This window comes from Beta vulgaris, chromosome 7 (assembly GCF_026745355.1).
Source record: "Beta vulgaris subsp. vulgaris cultivar EL10 chromosome 7, EL10.2, whole genome shotgun sequence".
Lineage (NCBI taxonomy): Eukaryota > Viridiplantae > Streptophyta > Magnoliopsida > Caryophyllales > Amaranthaceae > Beta > Beta vulgaris.
In genome coordinates this window covers 50960186-50985762 of record NC_079208.1, presented here as the reverse complement: position 1 = coordinate 50985762, position 25577 = coordinate 50960186, and the positions used below count along the sequence as shown (strand labels likewise).

Here is a 25577-nt window from a genome sequence, read left to right as displayed (position 1 = left end):
AAATAATTAAAAATAATTAAATCTGTTTCTCACTCTACTTTCTCTCTCTTTTGAGCAATGGCTTGAAGATGGGTCTGCATACAAAGACAGAAAGTGGAAGCCCACATGACTGGACCAAGCACTCATCTTCATGTCCTCTTCCTCTGTTCCTGATCAATCACAGGAAAATAAACAAAATTGTCCCCTACTTGAGACAGCAATTACAACAACAGCAACAACAACAACAAGAAGAACAAAACATTAATCACACATACCAAAATTAAATTCTTTAAGCCATGCTTGTTGAACTTCAGCCTTCATTTTCTCATAGCAGTTATCATCTTCTCTTCATCTTACTGTTATATTCCTTCACATTCTCTCACCAGCAAGCTTGTCATCCAGATGATCAACAATCACTTCTAACCTTCTCTGATTCTCTCTCCTCTTCTTCAGGTCCACTGGATTGGAGTTCTGCCTCTGATTGTTGCTCTGCCTGGGAGGGGATTGGTTGTGATGTAACGGGCCGAGTCACCCGGTTGTGGCTACCCAGGAGAGGATTAGCAGGCAACATATCCTCTTCAATTGAGAACCTTACAAGTCTTTCTCACCTTAATATCTCTCATAATTTGCTTTCTGGTTTTCTCCCAAAAGGACTTTTTAGTTCATTGAATAGCCTTGAGATCATAGATATAAGCTCCAATAGATTGGATGGTAATTTCTCTGCATCTTTTTCCCTGAATGGTAGTTTCCCTTCCACCATTCAGGTTGTAGATATTTCAAGCAATCAACTCCATGGCAAGATTGATCCTGCTTGGTTCATGTTCGAATCGAATTTGACCAGTTTTAATGCCAGCAATAATGGCTTTGATGGTCAAATTCCTTCATCCATATGTACAACTTGTCCTCTCATCATAACGCTTGATTTTTCCAACAACCAATTTAATAAAGAAATTCCTATTGGTCTCGGCAGGTGCACCAAACTCGAAGTTTTCCGGGCAGGTTTCAATTCTCTGTCCGGATTACTCCCTGATGACATTTACAGCTTGCAGTCACTGGTAGAGTTATCAGTGCCTGCAAATAACATAAGCGGAACAATTGGAGAAGGCATGCTTAACCTTACCAACCTCAAGGTTATTGAGTTGTACTCGAATGAATTTTCGGGGATGATTCCTCGGGACGTTGGGAAGCTCTCGAACTTGGAGCAATTGCACCTTCACATAAACACTTTCAGTGGTTCTATACCAGCATCCTTGATGAACTGCACAAAACTTGTAAAGCTTATTTTGCGAGTTAATACTTTGCAAGGTAACATCTCTACACTTGATTTCTCAAGACTTGTCCAGCTCCAAATACTTGACCTTGGTAACAATAGATTTACTGGAAATCTCCCAGAAAGCTTATTTTCATGCAAGTCACTAACTGCAGTCAGAGTAGCCACCAACTACTTAACAGGACCCATTTCTCCCAATGTATCGGCTTTAACATCTCTAACCTTCCTTTCTCTCTCTAACAATAGCTTCAGGAATGTATCAAATGCAATTAAGATATTTGCGAGTAGCAAGAGCCTCACCACCCTCATCCTGTCAAAAAACTTTTACAACGAAGTAATACCTGGCGAACAGAGCTTCATAGGGCCAGGAGACTACACAAACCTGCAAGTTCTTGCTTTTGGAGGATGTAAACTGAATGGTCAAGTTCCAGAGTGGCTAGTGCATATCAAAAGTCTAGAGGTTCTGGACTTGTCATTCAATAAAATCACAGGCCCAATTCCAGAATGGTTTGGAACTCTGCCAAACTTCTTCTACTTGGACTTGTCGATGAATCTTCTTACAGGAAAATATCCGGTGCAGCTCAACAGCCTGCCAGCGGTGATATCAGAGAAGGTTGCCAATAAATTAAATCGAAGTTATCTTGAGCTCCCAGTCTTTGTCGCCCCCAACAATGCGAGCACACAGCAATACAACCAGCTTGCAAACCTGCCTCCAGCAATATACCTGAAGGGCAACAATATCAGTGGTGATATCCCAATTGATATAAGTCAACTTCAGAACCTCCATGTGCTAGATCTCAGCGAAAACCACTTCACAGGCAGCATCCCATCAGAATTTTCAAATCTCACAAATCTAGAACAGCTAGACCTTTCTCAGAATAATTTGACTGGAGAGATACCAGCATCGCTGCAAAGCCTAAATTTCTTATCAAAGTTTAATGTGTCCTACAATGACCTCGAGGGATCAATACCAACAGGAGGTCAGTTTGACACTTTTACAGAACTTAGCTATATTGGAAACCCAAGGCTATGTGGCCGAGTCCTGCAGCGTCATCCTTGTTCAGCCCAATTAGTCCCAGGAACAGCAAGTCAGTCTCGTCATGAAAACCGCCTGAACAAGAAACTGTTGCTGGGCATTACCCTCGGTGTCTGCTTAGGCTTTCTGGGCATGTTCATGATTCTGGTGTACTGGATAATGTCCAAGAGAAGAATCCTTCCAGGAGGTGACAATGACAAGTACGAAACAGAAATGAACTCCTACTCCAGTTCCCGAGAGGTTGGCAAAGATACCAGTCTAGTAATAGTCTTCCCCAGCAATACCTCTGAGGTCAAAGATTTGACAATACTTGACATACTGAAAGCCACCAACAATTTTAACCAGGAAAACATCATTGGCTGTGGAGGCTTTGGTTTGGTTTATAAAGCAACCATGAATAATGGAGCTAAGCTTGCTATCAAAAAGCTTTCAGGAGATATGTGTCTGATAGAACGAGAATTCAAAGCAGAGGTGGAAGTTTTATCGATGGCCCAACACGAAAACCTAGTTTCTCTGCTGGGATATTGTGTTCATAATGGTTTACGGCTACTGATGTATTCCTATATGGAAAATGGAAGCCTTGACTATTGGTTGCATGAGAATCCTGATGGCCCATCCCACCTTGATTGGCCACTACGATTGAAGATAGCTCTTGGAGCAGGTAAAGGTCTGGCTTACATGCACCAAATATGTGAACCACACATTGTGCACCGTGATATAAAGTCGAGCAATATTCTCCTCGATGAGAACTTCGAAGCACATGTTGCTGATTTTGGATTATCCAGGCTCATTCTCCCTTATCGAACTCATGTCACAACTGAGCTAGTTGGGACACTAGGATACATTCCACCAGAGTATGGGCAGGCTTGGGTAGCCACATTAAGAGGTGACGTATACAGTTTTGGGGTTGTAATGCTTGAGCTACTCACAGGAAAGAGACCAGTAGAGGTATCCAAATCAAAGACATCAAGAGAAATAGTTGTATGGGTGCAGCAATTAAAAAGAGAAGGAAAACATGAAGCAATATTCGACTCAGTCCTGAGGGGCAAAGGATATGAGCAAGAGATGTTGCAGGTGCTCGATGTGGCCTGCAAGTGCGTCAACCAGAACCCTCTAGAAAGACCAACTATCAGGGAAGTTGTTGATCAGCTTAAAAATGTAATGTCCTATCCACAGACACCCAGGTCCGAGCAAGATTACCCGGTAGAAATGAGGTAACAGTCAGTGCGCTGCAGTGGACTGGAAACGTCATTTTCTATTACTTTAAAAATGTTATGCAAGATTTTTGCTTTGCTTGATAGGGATGTATACTGGCTGGTTGTGCCAGAAATCTCTTGTACAAACTACAAAGTCTCTTTCTTGTGATTATAAAATTGTATACAATCAGAAACTCCTAAACACATTGTTTTAATGCAGAGACGCTGATTATGTAGAGAAATAAATGACAGAATTTTGCATGTATTCTGCATCTTTCATTAAATCAAGCCTCTCCAGTACAAGATACTCGTTCACAGGCAAACAAATTGCAAATCATGCCTATATCTCAGAAAATTATGAGCAGAATATAAGGATGCAGAATTAATGCTTCATGTTTGAGCACAGATCTGCTGGACAAAAAGGGAAAATCCTACACGTTCAGCAGGGCTTCCAATCTTGCTCCTCCCTCATATAAACTAATGATATGTAATCTATCAACTGTATAAATACGGGAACAGCTTGAAGCCTTCAATTAAAAGAACACATAAATGCAAACTATTAGATCTTAAGGAGCACAAACAAATAAATTTCTGTGAGACTCTAGTAAATAATTTCAAGCTAAAGAGATCACATATTTATTTCCTATAAACTGCAAGTAAATGATACTAAAGTTTTTGCAACATAAAGCAGCAAGCCAATCATCCACCAGACTTGGGCAATTGTCCAGAAAGAATCTACCTACCATGAAAAAGTGATGATAGAGGGGGAGATACGCAAGGCCTCCCTGCAGGAATCTGTTCGAACTAGAGTGTTCTCAATAAGGATCTGTAAATTAAAGAGATAAGTTTTAAAATTTGACTACTAAATGGAAAATAACAAAAAAAACATAACCCTTCATGCGAAAACAACTCACCAAATGTATTTAAACTATACAAAGTTCCAGTTTGATAAAGATTTGAAAAATCCTGCTACCGAAAAAAGGATAAATACTCTGTCAAGGAACTGAAAACGTTGACAACAAAAACAGCAGTTACAACCTGCTTAGATTCCTGTGAAAGTACAGCTTCAATTATTAATAAAGCTCTCATGATATAAGGTCGGGGCCCTCCCCTCCAACAGAAGGCAACAACAACAGAAAATATTTACTCATCCCAAGTCCCAAGATACAGACAAATTAAACAAAAGCTACATCTAATCCATACGAAATAACAGTATTCAGTTATTGTTCATCCACGGATCCAATTGGTGCCACTAGAAATGTGGACGCACAGGGGATTGTGGAAGATTATAAACCAAGTTTCTAAAATTCAACCTAGATCATAGCCTATAGACAGAATTAGAAGAGCAGAATTTTTAAAGAAAGTCTACAAATATAGCCAGTTGCTCCCCTCACTTCCCAACCTAATCAGAGAGTAAACACAGGAAATCTATGAGAAGAAACATTATTAGTATTAGCTTTATTCATGGCCTTCAATAGGAGAAATACAAAAACATCCTTCAGCTCTTCTTAACATTCATATACTGAAGCTAAACCACAAAAACCATCACTTCATATCATAAGTGAATATAAAACTCCTTCCATTTCGATAGAAGGCATTGAACCCTTATGTTACTCAGACTCTCCAATTTACCTCAAGTGCCCAGGTCCTTGACACTTGAACAAGGGTATGGATACTTTGATACTTCATTCTAGGCCAACATCATGAAAAAGTTACATAAAATAGACGGGTCAGACGCTTAGACATGTACCTATATCCGACATGGGCACCTGAGTCCACGTAACATAGTTGAATTAAACCCACGAGCATTTGCCCAAAATGTACTCGTTTGACTCTATACGATATGGAAATATGTTCCTACCTTAGTTACATAGATAAGCAAAACCAAGGACACCCCTAACTCAACCTTACGGTCATCTGCCGTTAAATTTCATCCAAATTCCTACAATGCAGGTTCATCAAAGTGAATAACTAGCTTATTTTGGACGCATCAATTACAAGTTAGACTTTTGGAACAAAACCTTAAAGTAAAAGGATAAGGCAAAGGCAAGATACCAATACCATAAACCTCAAAATTTTCAATACAAATGAGATGTCATACCAAAAGTAAAGCATTTCAAATACTTAGGAACAGTTATTAAAAGGCAATGATGAGATTGATAAAGACATTGTTCATCAATGTGAAATCGCCGAAGTGGAAGAGTGCCTCAAAAATTCTCTATGTAAGATACCACCATTAACATTCAAAGTTCGTCAACTCAACAAAATCAATCACTTAACAGCTACACATAGGTGCAATTTTACGCTCAAATGCAGCCCTAATTCACAGAATAAGCTGAACAATTTAACAATCTGAATAACATGAATTTTCTTGCTTCCGACAACATCAATCAAAAAATCAACGAATTTCACGCTATAAACTTCTAAAAAAGAAGTTACTGCATTTGACATCAAAACTAGTAAAATCCTATCAATTTCTTAAAAAAAATGTCAAACAAAATGAATTGAGACTCATAAAATGTAGATTAATTGAGAAAAAGTACAAATTCAGCAGCAGCAAGAAATGTGAGAATCTGTAAATTGCGAAATATAATTGAAGGCAGCCATAATTAAGCTTACATATGATTTATGAAGCGGAAATAATTGAAGTTTGAGTGAGAGGAGAGAAAACTTACCGACATTCACAAAAAAGGGCGCGAGCATTAACCGCTTCAAGACATTTTTTTTTTTTTGAAAGAGAAATTTCATTAATTGAAGGCCAAACGGCATCTACAATAGATATTAAAGAAAAACAAGATACAATTAAACAAGGTTAAATCAAATTCGTCTTCGAAGAAACTATAATGAACCAGATCGAGCAATACAGCGCAGCCCCCTTGTATTTGCTGAATCAAACAGCTATTGATGAGGAAGTCTATCATTCTGACATAGTTTGGGAAGAGTCTTCTTGATCGAGCCATGTTAACCGCATCCGAGATTCCAATACCTTCATGTTGAGTTTTGAACTTCAACCAACAAGAACAATTTCTCATACCTAAAAACAAAACAACCACACTCACAACTCCCATAGAGGAGAAGGAGATCTCCACAACAAAGACTAAAAACCCATAACAGGGTTTGAAGAAATCTCATAAAGAGATACTGATTTATTCAACAAAACAAGAAAATAAACTAAAAACTGAAAATAAAAGGAAAAAGGGGGCTTACCATGGATGAAATCATCCATGGCAGCCCCTAACTGATGAAGAAGAAGTAGGGGAGGCTAGGGTTTTAGAGAGAAAAAAGAAAGAGGGAGGCTAGGGTTTTTTTTTAACCGCTTCAAGACATGACTAATGACTAATGACTAATGACTAATGACTAATGACTAATGAGAGAAGTTTTTTTTTTTTTTTCTTTGAGGAAAATGCGACAGAAAATTTCCGGAAGTTTACTATCTCTATTACTCCCTCTGTTTCATTTTAATCTACACACTTACATTTTTCATGCATGCCAATGCAAAACTTTGAGGACATATATTTTTAGTTTTGTATTTGTAAAAATTATAAAAAGTACATATTAATAAAATACATACTAAGACGAATCTAACAAGATCCCACATGACTATGTTTTTATTCACGTATAAATCACAAATAAGGGTCAAAATGCAATTTGTGAATAGTGTAAAATGTCAAAGTGTGTAGATTAAAATTGTCAATATACATGAAAAAAAGTTATGTCAAACAAAAAAATAATCTCGAAAATTGGGCACTGTCAGAAAATTTCGATGCTAATATATGATGTTCATGCTACTACAACTTGTGTTCGTGTAACTATAACTAGTGTTTATGCAACTAAAAATAGTGTTTATGTATAAACAGATAGTGTTCGTATTTTTTTAATTGGACACTGTCAGAAGATTCCGATGCTAATATACAGTGTTCATGCTACTAGAACTAGTGTTCGTGTAACTATAACTAGTGTTTATGCAACTCACACTAGTGTTTGTGTATAAACAGATAGTGTTCGTATATTTTTTTTTTACATATCTAAATAAGAGATAGAGAAGAGTAAAATAAAAATATGATGAAATTATATCAAGATGGATGTCTATTTGTAGAGAATAAAAATATATGAATATTGGTATATTTTTTATTTTTTTCTAAAATATATTTTTGAGATATACAAGTTTAAAAAATTGGAAAAAGTAATTTGTTTGGATAAACAATATAGTGACATGTGTACCACTCACATGTTGTCACATTAATGTTAGATGTTTGGCAAACATCTAGCAATTAGATGTTTATCATTTCTCCTATATAAGTAAGGGAGTTATGGTCCCTTTGAAAACACTTTTTAACCTTTCATTCCATTAAAAAGAATTAGGGAAATTTCCTCAGGTACCCCTGAGGTTTGACGTAATTCCCAAATTACCCCTCACATTTGGGGAATTCCTCAGATACCCTCGAGGTTTGTGTTTGGGTCTAAAATACCCTTACTCTTGACGGAACCCTAACGCCGTTAACTTTTTTTTCTCTCTTTCTTCAGTTTCTCTCCTTCCTCCCACCCTCCTCCATGGATGAATCTCCAAACTTTCTTTCTCCTCCCACCATCCCCACCATCCTCCAAACTTTTCCCAATTTTCTCACAGCCCCTGCCTCGGCCGCCGCTCGCCAGAGCTTCGCCGGCCAACAGCATCCTCGTACTCTCTCTCCTTTGTCGCACTCTCTCGCTCCTCTCCTTCGTCGAGCTGCTATACGTAGCGACCCCCGCGCGCCACATCGTCGGAGACCACCACTGCTGCTCGCTTGCCGTTCGCCGGAGCTCGCAACTCTCTCTCGCCTCACTCGTGGTCTTCCCCCGCAGCCCCCCACCCCAACCCGTCCAAATCGACGAAGGAAAGGAGCGAGAGAGAGAGAGTGCGACGAAGGAGAGAGAGTACGAGGATGCTGGTGGCCGGCGAAGCTCCGGCGAGCGGCGGCCGAGGCAGGGGATGCGACTGAGCGCGACGCAGGGGGTGGGGGGAAAGGGAGGTGGTGGGGTTCGGTGGTTAGGGTTTTAGAGTGGGGTGGGAGGAGAGAGAAAGCTTCCATGTTCATCAATGGAGGATGATGGATGGAGAGAGAAAAAGAAAATTAGGGAGAAGGAGAGGAAAACCTAACGGCGTTAGGTTTCCATCCATAGTAAGGGTTTTTTGAGCACAAACACAAACCTCAGGGGTATCTGAGGAATTCCCCAAATGTGGGGGGTAATTTGGGAATTACACCAAACCTCAGGAGTACCTGAGGAAATTTCCATTTTCTATATGTGCAAAAATCCAGTATATACATACAAGATATCCTTGAATTTGGCTCAACAAATATATTAATTTATCATTTTTAATAATGAATAATCAATGCATGAAAGTTTTGGTGATTTTTAGTGGGGAAATGTTGGGTGTATTTATTAACTCGAGATTTCTCTAGAGAGGATCTTATATATTATAATGAGCTTCTCTCCCTAGGTATCCCTTCTGAGTGACGTTGGTGGCCATGGAAAGGGACGTAGGAAGGTTAGCCCTACGTATGTGTATTGAAAGAAAAAATTTTACATATATATATAACCCTTTTTAATTTTTTAAATATAACCCTTTTAAATTTTTTAAATATATATATATAAAGTAATTAAAATAAAATTTCATAAAAGTATGTGTATTGAAAGAAAAAAGTTTACATAAATGCTATATATAGCAAAAAAAAAAAAGACTAAATACAGCCTCTAAAATTATGTCTAACTTAACCATGGTTAATTTTAATTTTTTTTAATAAACAAAAAAAATTTTGTACGCAGGGTGTAGCAATGCCGCAAAATACATTATCATAAGTACTTATGCACACAAGCCAACGTGTCACATTTATTTATAAAGTTGGATGCGTTTCGGTTGGGAAAAATTCTAAAATAGGCCTATCGCGTCCCCCTAACATAATAGCCGACACCTAAAGTTTTCGTGTTAAGTTATATTATATGTTTGACGCGATAGGGGTATGTCGGGAATGAAGTATTTATCATAGATGACCCCCATATAAGAGGGTCATTTGTCATAGATGACTCCCCCAAAAGGGGGTCATTTGTCAAAGATGACCCCCTAAAAGGTAGGTTAGTCTTTTAATATATTTTGTTGTATTTAGCTTTTTTTTTGCTGTATATAGCATACCTGATTGAAAAACAAATTAACATAACTAAAGCATTTTTCAAATCAATTATGAAACCAAAGACATAAAATTTTAATTTTACCTAAATTTTGAAATGCAACAACAATATATCAACATCCATTGACAACTAATAAAAATATCAAGAAAATAACTTTTTCATCAAGTAATTTTTATATTTTGTATGTACACAATACGCCCGAAATTTATTTGGGACCATGGGTGGAACGTCCAGGCGGGACGTTCTCCCCCATGGTCCCAAAAAAAATTTTATTTTGTCATGGAATCACTACGCAGGGAAGAGATCTGGCCATGGTGAGAGACGACAACTTTGAAGAAGCGATAGATCGACGATGGTGGTGAGAGAAAGGCCGATGAATACAACGATGGTGGGGTAGCTTCTTTGAGTTTAGTTAGATTGCGATGGTGGTGAGAGAAAAGCCGACGAATACGACGATGGTGGTGAGAGAAACGAACTCAGTTCTGCAATTTGAGGTGAAATAGGGGGGTTGTTGCTGGTTGTGGTGGGGGTGGGTGGGTGGGGTATGCTGGTTTGAGGTGTTGGTGGCAGTCTGGCAGGAGGCGGATTGTGGTGGTGACAGCTTGGCATGAGGTGGATGGTGGTGGTGGCAACCTGGCAGGAGGTGGATGGTGGTGGTTTAGGGAAAAAAAGGTTATAAATATAATTTCAACTTTTTTGGGGGTGATCTTAAGTAATTTTGGGGTGACGAACAAAAGTTCAGGGCCCACACAGGTAGGCAGAGCATGACTACACATCCTCCATATAAAATTTCTCAATTGGAGGGATGTAAAGATTCCACATTTTCTCAAAAAAAAAAAACAGAATTTGCGGAGGAGCTAGGACAATCACCATTAGTAGAGTTTAGGTAAAAAGTAGGATTTTTTGTCCCAAACTATACCTTTATCTTTTAAGTTTTTGCAAGAAACTACCTTATAAAAAAATTATTTTCCCAAACTACCTTACTTTTTACAATTTTGTTGTTGACAGCTACCTTATGCCACTGTTCGGCCTTCTTTTATCTTTCCAGTTCAAAATTGTGGAAAAATAAATTTACCCTTGTGGAAATTGCTTGAGATTCGAGGACACTGAGAGGGTGATTGTTTTAATTTTAGTTTAAGTAGAATAGAAATTTAATGGTGGATCGGTGGTACAAAGTGTCACAGAGATATGAGAGAGAGAGAGCGCGTGCACACAGAATAATGGGAAATTATGATGGGAAAATTAAAAAAGGGTTTGAAGAGATTAAGTGATATAATATGACATTAAAAACTTGGAAAAAATAAATAAAAGTCAACGTCGAAAACCGACATAAGGTAGATGTCAACAACAAAATGGTAAAATTAAGGTAGTTTGGGACAACAATTTTTTATAATATAGTTTATCGCAAAAACATGAAAGTTAAAGGTAATTTCGGACAAAGAATCCTACAAAGTAATGATGTGATAGCCTGACTTGACTGAATATGGACAATTCTTAGGGGTTGTTCTCCCCGCTTATTTTTAGTTCAGTTTAGTTCAGTAATTTAATTCTCTGATAATAAAATAATGATAATGATAATTATTATTATTAATATTACTACTACTATTATAAATGTTTCTGTCCAAAAATTATGTGTGCTAAGGTTTGCTGATTAGGTATCAGTCCAGATATCATTGTCCTGAGTAATCTGTCCGTACACCGGAATCCTGCAAAAGTAAGGTTGGACTGCCCAGGGGTTGTTCCGGGATCGTCTCTCCGACGATCAAGTCAATTGATGATCAATCCAGAGAGAGAAAGTCTAGAGAGAGATGATTTGGTTTCTTAGGTAAGAATTCAATACATGCTCATTAATGAGGCAACTGGTATTTATAGTGCTTTGGAACCTCCAGCTGGAAAGCATTCACTTGGTTAAGCTCCCTGAGACCATGTGGCAAGATCACCTGTTTGGGCCTCCCACCTTATGATTGGGCTATGGCTGAATTGAGGCCAAACAATAAATATCAATATCATGATTACAATTACTATATTATACTATTATTGTTATTATTACTCCTATTACTATTGCTTAAATATTATTATTATTATGATTAATATTAATTATATTATTATTATTATATTGCTAATTATTATTTTTGCTAATTCTTTCTATATGATTTTGCTAATTTTATTGAAATGATAATTCAAGTCTAAGAAGTACAAATTTCAATAATATATGTCATTGTTCAAAGTACATACTCTTTAATAAATGACAACAATAATCTATTAATAATAGAAAAATTGGACAGGAATAATCCCACCTTTGTCCGATCTGTGTCAAAAATAATCCCACCTTTGGATTATTCTGAATAATTCCACCTTTGCTTACTAAATCGATTTTTTGGTCCCAGAAACTTGTAACTTGGCAAACCGGTAAACCAAGTTAATTTTTGATTCCACCCCAGCCACCGGACACCGCACCTGCCACCAGGCCCCCACCCCATCTCTCTCCCCGTCGCCGGTTCTCTCTTCCTCCTATCTCTCTCCTCTTTCTCTCTCTCCTCGAATCGCGTGTATGTTGTGGTGATTGTACGATATCTCTCTCTTCGAGCGATGGTTGTGTTACCGCGGCAATTCGAAATAGAATAAATATATATCAAAATAAAAGAAGGATCCAACTCTTATGTTCTAATAATAGGATTTTATGTTGTTTGATTTGTTACAGTTAGGAATGTTAGCGAATTAAATTAGGTGAAAGTACGAAAAGAGAGGGATTCGAACCCTCGGTAAACAAAAGCCTACATAGCAGTTCCAATGCTACGCCTTAAACCACTCGGCCATCTCTCCTACACAACGATTATGACTCAGATGGTGGTGGTGATCGTCGTCAACAATGGTGGTGTTGGGAAAGCTCAGAGAGAGGAAATGAGAGGGGTAAAAAGATACGAAGGGAGAGGAGAGGGGGAGGAGTGACGAGTTCATGGGGCGAATGGGAGAAGGGGGTGGGGGTGGGTGGGGGTGGGGGTGGGGGTGGGAGAGATAAAAGAGATGAACAGGGAAGGGAAAACCGGATAAATGCTATAAATAACTTGTTGTTACCTGTCAATATGTTCCTGGGACCAAAAAATTGATTTAGTAAGCAAATGTGGATTATTCCTGTCCAGTTTTCCTTAATAATAACAACAATAATACTTGTCGTTGTTGAAATGATAAAAGAAAATACACGTTTTGATAGTTGAACTACTAGGCACAATAATAGTACTATCGAACATTAACTAGTTTTCATAATGGGTTAATTCTTCGTCTTCTTCTTGTCCATAAATTTGCTTCATCACATCGGGATTATTCTGCATTAACTCTTATATTTCTTCAATTATTTTCTGTAGTACACTATTCATAGCTATTATTTTAGTTATCATCTTACATATTATGATCATTTCTTTGTTCCATGACTTCAATTTGGTGTACATGTGAAAGGAATACCTAAATCATGTAAACGAATTAAATTGTGTAGGGTAAAACAAGCGACGATAATTTACAACTAATTAGCCTCGTCCATTTGCGGCATCGATTTTAGAAACTTCCACCTATTTTGAAAATCGCAAAAACTCTCTCAATTACATTTCAACAAGAAGAATGCCGGTAATTGAATTGCCAATACATTCCCTATGGTGGAGTCCCTCTTTTGAAATCAGGCAAATGATACCTCAACCCATATACTAGATATGGACTCAAGTACTCGAGTGTATTAGGATACACTGAATCGAGTATGTAGTATTTTCCTATACAACAATCATAATGTTAGTTTGCTAAAGTAATGTATTTTTCCATGGTATCATGGCAATATAAGTTAACTAGTTACAGACGGTGGATGAGGGAATCCCATTCTAGCATCTCCTAAGTTTCGCCTCCATACATTTGTATCATGTACACTCCCTTCGTATCCCACATTGATGTAAGTAACCAATATGTTGAGTGAACACACATCCATCACATTTCATGTTTTGTCCCCGTGACGATTTTTAAATGTCCTGCCTACATCATCTGCAACAACTGATTATATAAAGGTACCATCTATGGCACCAACACAATCCTAAAAACACAAGTATATATCGTCATTACATTGAGACTATACATGTTGATATTAGATTATGTTAATTAATAATAAATGTCATCGAATGTAGGATAAGTACCTTAAAGCAAGGCTAATATTTGATATTGCTTTGAATTTCAGGAGGTGTTTCATACAAACTTTGATATGGTCGAATTATTTGACTCAACAATGCTTCCAATGCTTGTAATACCTTTTTGAAATACTTCAAAATAGTTGATGTTCAGATCTTTCAGCAGTATCACGAACAAAAGCAGGTTTATCCAACATGTACAAACCTAACCCAAGTTGTTCTTCAATGGTTATACATCTACCAGCTACTTGGAGTTGTTGTTCTCTAAGGATATTAGCAAGGCTTATAAATATTTCTCTACTTACCCGAAGTTGTTCTTTACACAACTTACGATAGTCTGTCAACATCCTATGTATGAAATGATGCCCCAGTTCTCCCCCGAATGCAAAGGCATTCGTTCAACTTGGGTTGTCAATCTCCTCATCTCATGCAATGTTATACGCGTCAAACTTTGTTGCACCAAATCTTCATCTATTCTACATAGGCACATATATATTTAATGCAATTTGATTTACACAAACATATAAAATATGATAATAACTAAAAGTAACATAATAAGTTCCATAATAAGTTCCACATATAAAATAGACTTAAACATAAAATAACTAAAAGTTCTAACTTAAAAGTAGTCTACTGTAAAGTCACACAATTTTAACTAAATTATCATTCACAATAACCATCTTAGTCATAAAACATATTATCATCATCTATAGGCATCTCTGGCCTATAGACATCATCTGAAAATGTACAATGCTTGCTCAAGAATTGAACTCCGCCTTTATCACTACGCAAAGAGACGAAAAGATCGATGACACCTAGAGTACTGTGAAAGCTATCAAGAATATCCACAACGAATTCACCCCCATACTTTTCAGCAATCCCCATGGACTCCAAGATATCATTAATTCCATCAAATCTATTTATGGGTTTAGGAGGTTGACTCACATACGCGTTCCTTTGAAAATATATGCTAAGACCATATCAACGAGATTCCACATGATTGTATGTTTTAGTACATGTAATAATACAAAGTTACCATTATAAAATAGGTAAATAATATCAAGAATCAATATAATAGAACTAAAAAATCCGAATAAAATATAGTAATATGCACTATGTAAAAGTCAAGTTAAATGTATGTTCCTCATGTCTTAAAAAGTACACTCCTAAAAGCAGAAACATAATAGAGCACCAGGTAATAGACATAGCCTAATAATATAACTTATATTAATATCACCTTCGATTCCAAATATTCGTGGACCGAGTCCAACCCGTACAAAAGAGCTCCTCAATTTCAACTTCAAAAAAGCAAAATCATATACATATACAATCAAGCACTTTCTATTTTGAAAATTGGATCAATTACATAGACATGGTCCATAGACACATAGAACTATAGAAGTATCTCAAACGGATTACCCAGATTTTTCATGACTGATAACCCGAACCCATAAAAAAGGAGACCCAAAAACCCTCCTAAAGCCCCTCTTCTAAAGTCATAAACATAACCCTTCATTTTTTTCTTCCTCTTTTTTACCCTTTCTTCCCCATCTCTTTCTCTCTCTTCCTAAAACCCTTCTCTGCTATTTTATACCCCTTGATCTGTAATCTTTAGGAAGAGGGACAAATTTTGTTGCTTATTTGTTGACTTATCAAGCTCTAGTTAAACATTTGAAGCTTTTATTTTACACCAAAAATGGCAGCAACTCCTCCCACAGTGCCAGCAATGGGTGAAAAATCAACCGAACTTCCAAAAACTGAACAAGTTGTAGATTACAGCAATCTCCCTTGCCCTCTTCCTTATGAAGAAATTCACCGTGAATCTTTAAGTTAGTATTTTCAACTTTATGGGTCTTTTTTCTGATTTTCTTTTGGGCGGGGGTTGAGAGAAAGATTGGGTTTTGTTATTATGGGTAGTCGTTTTTGTGGGTTTTTATATATTTTTTTCTTGTGTTTTTTCTGGGGTTTTAGGGTTTTGCTGTTTTATGTGCTGTTGGGTGGATTCTAATTGGTACATTAGAATACACTAATGCTGCATTATATGTTAAATTTAGGAAGTTGATTAAATTTTGGCTAATTTTATTTGGAGTTGATGTGTGTGATTTCACTTTATGATGATATGGTCAATAAAATTTTGGTCTTGTTCCTCAGCTGATTTGGGTGTTTACTGGACATCTAATATTTTTAGTGTATTTATATGAATTTCTAATTGAGCTGTAATTATGATATGTGTGCTTGTTGTTGATGAATAGTTAATGGTTATTTCTCATTTTGGTTAGTTCATGCTCACTCATTTTGGGTTCAATTTTCTCATTGGAAATGGTGTGTCAGTGCATTGGGAATGCAAAATGAAATGCTTAAGAATCGTTATGAAGAAATTGATTCATCTGTTTTTTGGTTGTTGACAGTGTCTCTGAAGCCAGAAACTTTCGAAGGGATGCGGTTTGATTTTACTAAAGCCCTTAGCCCAAAATTCTTTCTTAGTCACAGGTACTTCATGCTTTTATCTCGTTTGTGTTTACTTTTGTTAACTTCGCCTGTTGGTATTGATGAATTCATTTGTGCTTTCTGAATTATTTCAGTGTGTCCATGGGGCCGACTGAAGTTCCTTCGCAATCTCCAGAGCCCATTAAAATACCTGTTGCGAATTATGAATTTGGTGCTAACTTTTTAGACCCAAAGGTTAGTTAAGCTTGATCATGATTGTTCTATGAAAATGGAAAGTGTGATCTTGCACCCAATCGCTTCTTTCACGCATTGCACTAACCTTTAGTTAAATTGATCGGTGTTTCACAGTTGATGCTTATTGGAAGGGTCTCACATGACGGTAGACTAAATGCAAGACTTAAGTGTGATTTGACAGAGAATGTTACTTTGAAGGGAAATGCTTCGGTAATTCTGTTGTTCTTCTAGTATATTTTTTTCTGTAAACCTTCAATTTATAGCTGATAAGTTTTTGCGATTGATGAATAAGGCTTTGTGTTCTTTTCCAGCTTACAGGTGAGCCTCACATGTCTCACGCGATGGGTACTTTAGATCACAAGGTAAGACCTTTATACTTGTGTTTCTTTTCCCCCCTATAATATATCAACCTAGTCCATGTATGAGAACCGGAAAAAGAAAAGGTTTTCCTCACAAGATATCCATCCCGATCTCAGCTGGGAAAGCAATATAATATTATGAAGTTCATCAGTTCATGCTAAATTATTTGAGATATTGGCTCATTAGTTGTCCAAAGATGACAACTGGGAAATTATGCTTATATATGCTTCAAATAGGAATGTCCCTATTTTGCTTCAGTTTAAGACTGATGGAATTTGTCTTGATGTGCAAATGTCAACGTTGTGGGAATCCTTTTTCGCATAGTTACTTACAAGTTGAATACTGTTTGAGTCTCTTCCTTGGCCTTTCCACACTAATTTCAAATAGATGCTCTTATGTAAAAAATTTGCTCCTTTTGTGAAGTATCCTATGTTTACTCCGCATTTCTGGTTGATCGCATTTGAATGAAGCTATCATATTGATCCATGTTTCTTTATTTCATCACTTTATTTATAATAGCCTCATTCGTCTTTTAAGCTGTACATACGAATTTAATTCTGTTTTACTGTCATTCGATTTAGAAACTAAAATTGTGCAGGTTACGAGTTTTTTTTTACCCTTTTAGTTTCTAATATAATGATGACTATTTCTGAGTCTGAGTTTATCTATCTTTCTATATTATATTGCATGAATTTATCCTCATTTGTTTGTTTATCTGGTGACAATTGCCTATGCCAGGGTAAAGACTATAGGGCTCAGCTTCAACTAGGAAGTGGTGCACTTTGTGGCGCAAACTACATACAGGTAAAAAGGTCAAGCTGTTGTTTTAGTTTGCATACCAGCTTTTTTGAATTGGACCTGTATGAAAGTGTCTGTTCTGAGTTCTGCTTTTACCCGTGTTTTGCTTGAATCTTCTTTCTTCTCTTGTAAATTATTTATATGGGTGGAGTTGTACATACACATATAATTTCTGATATCAATTTTCCTTTGATTGGCGGATGGGTGCAGAGTGTGACCCCACATCTCTCTTTAGGTGGTGAAATTTTCTGGGCTGGTCAGCATAGAAAGTCTGGTGTTGGTTATGCTGCTCGATACAGCAACGATAAAGTGGTAATATGACTTAACTTTTATGAGTTTTCACATGTTTAAGTTTGTATAACATTTTGTTACATTGGAATCATGGTCTATAAAAACTCTTGGTTTTACAAATTGATGTTATGTTTCAGCTCTCTACTTTGTTCTCATATCTCTTCATTTCTAGTTTGTTCTACTTAAGCTTTTTAAACATACCTAGTCTAGAACTCCGGATACAGATATCTCTAGGCTTCTGCAGCAAGAAGAAGATAAATAAATCCTTTAGAAGAGTGTTGGTATTTGATTCTTCATTGAAGGTTCAAGTCTATGTTAATGTAAAATGTGTTGCTATGTACTCCCATGATTTCACTAGCGTGTTAACATGGCGAAGCTAGGATCTTAAATTTGGGGAGCTAGAAACACTCAGTTGCCTACATAATCTATTCACTATTGAAATGTCCTTCCCACCTTTCTTAGTATAGGTTGACTCAAGATTTTTGCTTACAAATGAAGGATTTCAAGTTAGAAAAAGAGTGCGTTATCTAAAATAGACTTTCTAGACATTGCATTAGTGGCGAAGTAAAAAATGGAGCATAAGCTTTTGCAACAGATTTTACATTTTTTTTTAGTGCGATCTTATAACAAATTATGTTAATAGACAACTTCATTTCACCTCAAGTAACTCTGTTGAAATATCAACGCCACAACACTATGATATGGACCCATGTTCCTTAAATATAGGATTTCAAAATAAAATCATTTTTATTTTTTTTATTAGTATTGAGCACAGGGAGTATCATCAATATTGCTCAACAATTGTTTTTAGAAAGCAAAAGCACTTTATCTAAATCAAACACCCACATATGACTAGCATAGCGAGGCACTAACTGAACGTTAATGTAAAACTGACGTGTTAAAAAATATTGACTTGAAAGGATTAGTAGTTCCTATAACTTCCTTTTCTTACTTTCAGAAAAGAATTAGCTTCTGAATAGAATAAAGAGAAAATCACAATCCTATAGAATACCAATAGTGGTGCCGTGTGCACATATTTTAGTGATACTAAAATAGATCATGGGGGCATTTGGTTCAAAGAAGGGAAAGGAAAAGGGAAAGGAAATTGAACGAAAAAAATGGAAAAGGAAACACAAAATCTCTAGATTCCCTAATGTGTTTCGTTGAAGAGAGGAAAATGATTTTAGTTTCTTTCATGCTAGTTGGTTTGACTGAAAAAAGGAATAAGACCCCGAACCCACATATTCCTTCACCTATCTCACATATGTTGTTCATCTACCCCTATCTCACACCAGATGTTCTTCCTCCTTTCACCGGTGACCACCGTCATCTTTGGCCACAACTTTCTCACCAACAACGCATTCCTAGTGCCGCCTTCCCATCGATTATTTTCACTATGACTATCAAATCTTTTAGGTGGTTAAATTTGATCGCAGAAGTTCCATAAATTCAACCATCTAAAACTGTTATTACTTGTTACTACTATGAAAGATGACTTTTCCTTTATCTATCTCTCATGAATTCTTCTTTTGTGACAAGGCACTTGTGTCATAATACTTGGCATGCACAATATTCGAGCTCAAAATTTGATTGTTAAATTAATGTATACTGAGAAAATTTACAATAAGAAAATATTATGAAAGTAATGTGTAGATAAATCTAATGGTATAAATTTTTATAATTTTATTGAAATATTATTAGAGATATTAGTAAAAGCAAATTCAAGAAGTGTGCATACCTTACATTTACAAAAGCGGGAGTGTTTCTTGTCAAAAAAAAAAAAATTGAAACAGCGGGAGTGTAAGTATATGGTGTGGCGTCAAGTAAAAGGTTTCATGAACTGATATGGGCATGTGGCAACTTGTCACATTCAAGAGTATGGCGTTATCATGTGTTAGAATTTTGGAAACCTTTGACAACCAATGCCTTTTAAGTTTTAATGTATGGCCTATACTATCTATTATTTGATATCTCATCTTTTGTACGAGGATTAAGAGTTCGTTTAGTTGTGTTGGTTTCTCCGTCCTTCTATTACTAATTCTAACTAAATGCAGTTGAAAATTTGCAACCGCTATATTTACTTGGTTCTCATTGGGTGGGAGATTGGATTTGATTGTTCATGCATTTCAAGAAGAATCTAATAAGCACCAAATATTTAATAATCTAGTATAAAACTCTAGAACATCATTTATTAGAGGTCAAAATTTGATTGTCAAATTAATGTATACTGTGAAAATTTACAATAGAAAAATATTATGAAAGTAATGTGTAGATAAATCTAATGGTATAAATTTTTATTATTTTATTTAAATATTATTAGAGATATTAGTAAAAGCAAATTCAAGAAGTGCATGCCTTACATTTACAAACAGCGGGAGTGTTTCTTGTCAAAAAAAAAAAAATTGAAACAGCGGGAGTGTAAGTATATGGTGTGGCGTCAAGTAAAAGGTTTCATGAACTGATATGGGCATGTGGCAACTTGTCACATTCAAGAGTATGGCGTTATCATGTGTTAGAATTTTGGAAACCTTTGACAACCAATGCCTTTTAATGTATGGCCTATACTATCTATTATTTGATATCTCATCTTTTGTACGAGGATTAAGAGTTCGTTTAGTTGTGTTGGTTTCTCCGTCCTTCTATTACTAATCCTAACTAATCAGTTGAAATTTGCAACGCTATATTTACTTGGTTCTCTTGGGTGGGAGATTGGATTTTGATTGTTCATGCATTTCAAGAAGAATCTAATAAGCACCAAATATTTAATAATCTAGTATAAAACTGTAGAACATCATTTTAAAAGAAAATAAATAAGAAAGGAGTATGTGTAATTTTTATATATAAGTAGAATGGCAGCATAGCCAGGGTTAGGGGATTATACATCGTTTCTCTCTCTTGTTTCCCTAATTAGACTGGGAATGGGGATTAGAAGGAATTGTGTGGCAGTGTTAGGCATTTGGGCACGGGGATGCACACATTATAAATTCAGAAGAAGACGGGCTTTAATCAAGTATATGCATAATAAGGTCTTTGTGGTACAGGATTAGATTTTCAGAGTCAGGGCACTACCTTTGTAGGGGCAACAACCCTGCCTTTCTTCTTTCACTCCACTTGTGCGTGCTCCCTTGGGGCAAGTTTCTCGAAGCTTTTAATTTGGTTAGATGTACAACCTACAAATCTGAGATATTACTTGTTTGAGTAAAAGTACCATCCAGCGTTATCCAGGTTTTCCATCAATCATCAAGTCCTGCTAAAATTGACAAATTTCTCGTTTGATTTTGTCTACAGTCCAACAATGTTTTCCATGTTGAAATTTTACAAATATTGAGAACTATATTTAATGATTGGCATCGATCAATGGTGTCAGTATAATTGGAACAAAGAAATTCAATCGGGTTGGTATACACTTAATTACGAAAGATGACTACAAAAAGAGACTACCTTAAACAGAAAGGTGGAAAATATCTGTGGGACGGAGGGATTATTTTTTCATTGAAAGAAGTTCTTGATTATCTTAAAAGAAATGTAGGTGAAAAGGTGTGTTTTTGGTACTTAGTTCGGAATTATGTTCGTGGCCTCATTTATTTTCGGAAATGTAAGTGAGATAATTTAGTAGCTATTCGTTTAATTTATGTGCATGTGCTATTTAGTTCGGAATTATGTTCGTGGCCTCATTTATTTTAGCTGGCCGAGTGGATCTTTGTGTGCCCATATATTTTCTTGTTTGCCTTTTTTCCCTTCTTTTTTTACTGTCAATATTGCAGACCTAATGCATCTACCAATTCTTACTGGATTGGGCTTTGCTTGATGTAGTTGATGCTTCACTTTGCCTTTGCTTATGTTGTCGGGTACATATGCAGGTTGCAACTGGGCAAGCGGCTAGCACAGGAATGGTTGCCCTTAGTTATGTCCAGAAAGTATCTGAAAAGGTAAGCAAACTAGTCCAGCGACTATATCATCTCTAGTGAGGCTGATTATAAGTTCGCCTGAAGCCTGATGCCATACGTATGATGCAGGTTTCTCTAGCAACAGAATTTGCATATAACCATATGTCAAAAGATGTTACAGCTACCGTAGGTTATGATGCAGTGCTACGTCAGGTATTTTCTCAAAATTCCAGATGATCCAATTTAGTATTGTTATCTTTAAAGCTAATCTTATTAAAGATGTTTTTCACAATCATCTTTCAACACAAGTAATAAGTTGTTCCTGTTTCATTGCTGTTAACTGACTTATCATTATTATAATTACATAGTGCTGTATTTCTGTTATGAAATTATAGTAGGGCCCAATGGAAGTGCAAATTTGTTAGCATTGAACTTTTGTCATAGAGGTTCTTGTGACCACTAGTTTGTCATCTTAAATGAAAGAGTTAGTGATCGTTTTCATATTTCCTATGAAGTTATTTTTCTCATTTATTTGGCTGATCATGGGAAGTAAAAGTAGGTTCACTTATCCTCCTTGTTTAGTGGAAATCAGGGGTGCTAATCGAGCTGAGCAGTTCGCAAGCAGCTCGACTCGGTCAAAGCTCGACTCGAGTTCGCTCGTGCTCGCTCGAATTAGCTCGAAACTCAATAATTTTACTGAAAAATCAATAATTTTCTACGTTAAATCTTTGAAAACAAAAATTAACCTTGACACTTAATATAATAAATTAATGCACTTTAATAATTAATAATTTCCATAAAGAAAAGAAAATATAATCAATAAATTTCCTCAAAAAAATTGAAAATCAAGAGGGCCAAAACATTAAATGAGCAGCTCGTGATCGGCTCGACTCGACTCGAAACTTAACGAGCACGAGTTGAGCAACCCCCAGCTCGCGATCGACTCGCTCGATAAGCACCCCTAGTGGAAATCAAAGGATATTTGTCGATACAAATAATGAAGATGACCATGTAAAATGGAAAAGGAGATAAAATTAGAGATGCATTTTAACAGATATCATTTGCAGTCAGTCATACAAGAGCAGAGGGTGGATACGGAATGTCTGTAATATCTTGTTGATTGCTCAGTAGGTTGCACTCTCTGATAGTAAATTACTAAATTGGAAAATTTGCGAGAAACAATCTTTTAATTTTTTTTTTGGCATTTTACAATATCTACCAAAATTTCTTTTGCAAGATCAGACCTCAAGGCTATTTTCCGATGTTAATTTTTGATCACAAGCATTGGTCAAGGCATCGAACACTTAAGTTGCGGGGATTGCACATAGAAAAGACCTTTATCGATTCCCGAAAACCAGAATCAACGCCGAAAAAAAGCCTTGAGGTCTATTCTCGCAAAAAGAAAATTAGTTAAGGTTGTTAAATGGTAAAAAAAATTTGAAAGGTTGTTTCTTGCAAAATAGTGTTTAAAAAAGGTTGTTGCTCACAAATTTTCCTACTAAATATTATAGGCAATAATGTGATTGATTTTATCTTTGAATCAGATGAGGTGTCTAATATATTTGTATGTATTAATGCAAAACTTTCATGGAAGCTTCTCTATACAAAAGAAAATCTTGGTAATATAAAACCGTACCCGTACCCAGTACGTTTTCTGTATGGGTATGTGTACCCATTTCTAAAACCTTGAAATCTTGCTGTTTTCTGTCCACGCACCCGAATTCGAACCCTGGCAACTTAGCTTTTGACTCAATTTTGTGAGATATATGGGGGGGTGTTGGGACTTGGGAGGACTGATTTAGAAAAAGATTATTTGGAGAAATTTTCAAATTTGATATACAATTTTACCTATTGTTTTGAAAGCCGTGGCATTTTTGTGGTTATATAACTTCCACATTGAATGTCTGGCTTACTGTACAATACTCGTTGCTCATACTCCATTATTATTATATTGAATTGTTTTACTTCCTTTTTTCATGGTCAAACTTTGAAAATTTTGGTTCCATCTTTCAACTAATTTATGAAATAAAATACTATAATGTGGGATCTTATTAGATTTATTCAATAGTTACTTTCATAATTTCTTTTAATACCTAACTAAAGATATTGATAGTTCAAAGGAGTGCATTTAAGATCGAAAAAAAACATTTGGAAAAATTCTAAAAGCACGAGTATAGTAGCACAAACTCTTACATGCTCTTCGGTGTACAAAGAATATAGAGATGCATCTTTCAGAAAGAGCTATCTATTTCAGGACAAAAACTAATAGTGGCAAATAGCTCTTTGATCACGGTGCTTAAGCTTTGTACCTTTTCCCTTCTGCCTTGTGCGAGCCTTGTTAGAGGCATCCAGGGTAATGTTTACAATGATGATGAGCGTATCTAATGTTTGCTAAATCAAAAGTAGATTCTCAATTGGAAGCTAACACATTCCATATTGCTGCATTTCCTCTGCAGGCACGTGTTAGAGGGAAGATAGATTCCAATGGTTGTGTTACTGGTTTTCTTGAAGAGAGACTTAATCTGGGTCTCAATTTTATACTTTCTGCAGAGGTGAGATATTATGTGCCAGATCTTCATTTTGTAGGTTTGCAGCCTTTCGAAATCTGTTATTTAATTTTTATTGATACTAACTTGAAAAAGATTGGGAATTCCTGTTGGCGTTATTGGTGATCTCGAATTGGAAGGAAATTCTGTTGATCTCTAGAATTTACTACTAATTTTTCTGTACTCGTGCTTATGCTGTTCATTTATTAGACCATTTAGGAGAGTGTCTCTTTTTGTCATTGTTTTCAGAATTTATGATGAAACGTTTTGCATGATCTCGTGTGGCAGTAGGCTGTGCTGGCACAAGTCCTACCCTGGCGGTCTGTGTTTTGCAGAGACCTCTCTAATGGGTGGCTGGCATTCCAGCACAATCAAACTTCTAATAGAGTAATAGGAAAACATGTAAGGTGGTGTGTCATAGGCCTAGTCCCTGGGATGGCCAGCATGGCACAACCCTCATGGCCCATGTCATCCAGAAGCTGCAGCTTGCTGGGCCTGGCATGCGTGACTGCCGTGCATGAGTTCTAATATATCCATATGCACGGTTTTAACTTGGCTTGTGATGTACTTCTATCCATTATTTTGACTGCATCCCATAATCTTGCGTTGCAGATTGATCACAAAAAGAAAGATTACAAATTTGGTTTTGGCTTTACTGTTGGAGAGTAAAACATTTGTCGTCCAACTCAAAGAGGCTTACTGCTGTAGGAGCGTTTATCCGGTTTTGGAGGATCGAGTTTTTTTTGTTCCGTTTCTTGGTCGAAATCTGTTGTGTACTCCTATATTCAATTTTACTGGTTTATAGGGAATTATATTGGTCTCATTTTTCACTTTTGGGCTAAGAATACTGTTTGATATTCTCCCCTTTTTCTTTTTCTATTATTAGAATTCAGATAGTCAAAATATTGCCTCTCCCATGGCCTTCAACATCATTGCAAACAATTGATCTAGTGATGCTGGCTAATAACACACTTGCGGAGTTGAAAGTCTTACATTTCATCATTCTGTAACAATATGATGTCAATTCATTCTTTCTTTTGTCACTTTTGTGAATTATTCAGATGCATCTCTCAAGAGTATATTTCAGATGCATCTTTTCACATTGGAATAGTTTTGAAATTGTAGCGACGTTTTCAGAAGTCTTCAAGTAGAGGTTTTAATTGAATTAATGTTCTTTGTTAGCTTTAGCACTTGTAAATAGTAATAT

At 36.3% G+C, this 25577-nt stretch overlaps 2 protein-coding genes and 1 non-coding gene across 3 annotated transcripts; 2 read left to right on the top strand and 1 right to left on the bottom strand.

Moving 5' to 3' along the window:
• On the top strand, nt 1-3742 carry LOC104899651 (tyrosine-sulfated glycopeptide receptor 1). The gene has a single exon (XM_010686880.4). It carries the CDS (start codon nt 276-278, stop codon nt 3501-3503), a length of 3228 nt encoding a protein of 1075 aa, XP_010685182.2. The 5' UTR covers nt 1-275; the 3' UTR covers nt 3504-3742.
• Nucleotides 3743-12382: 8640 nt separating this feature from the next.
• On the bottom strand, nt 12383-12469 carry TRNAS-GGA (transfer RNA serine (anticodon GGA)). Its single transcript has one exon. It is a non-coding gene; the product is annotated as a tRNA-Ser (tRNA).
• Nucleotides 12470-15301: 2832 nt separating this feature from the next.
• Nucleotides 15302-25413, top strand: LOC104899649 (mitochondrial import receptor subunit TOM40-1). Its single transcript, XM_010686879.4, has 11 exons — nt 15302-15635; nt 16215-16296; nt 16389-16488; nt 16603-16698; nt 16800-16850; nt 17587-17652; nt 17857-17958; nt 21798-21866; nt 21954-22037; nt 24281-24376; nt 24983-25413. The coding sequence occupies exons 1-11, from the start codon at nt 15503-15505 to the stop codon at nt 25037-25039; spliced, it is 936 nt and encodes a 311-aa protein (XP_010685181.1). The 5' UTR covers nt 15302-15502; the 3' UTR covers nt 25040-25413.
• The last annotated feature ends 164 nt before the right edge of the window (nt 25414-25577 follow it).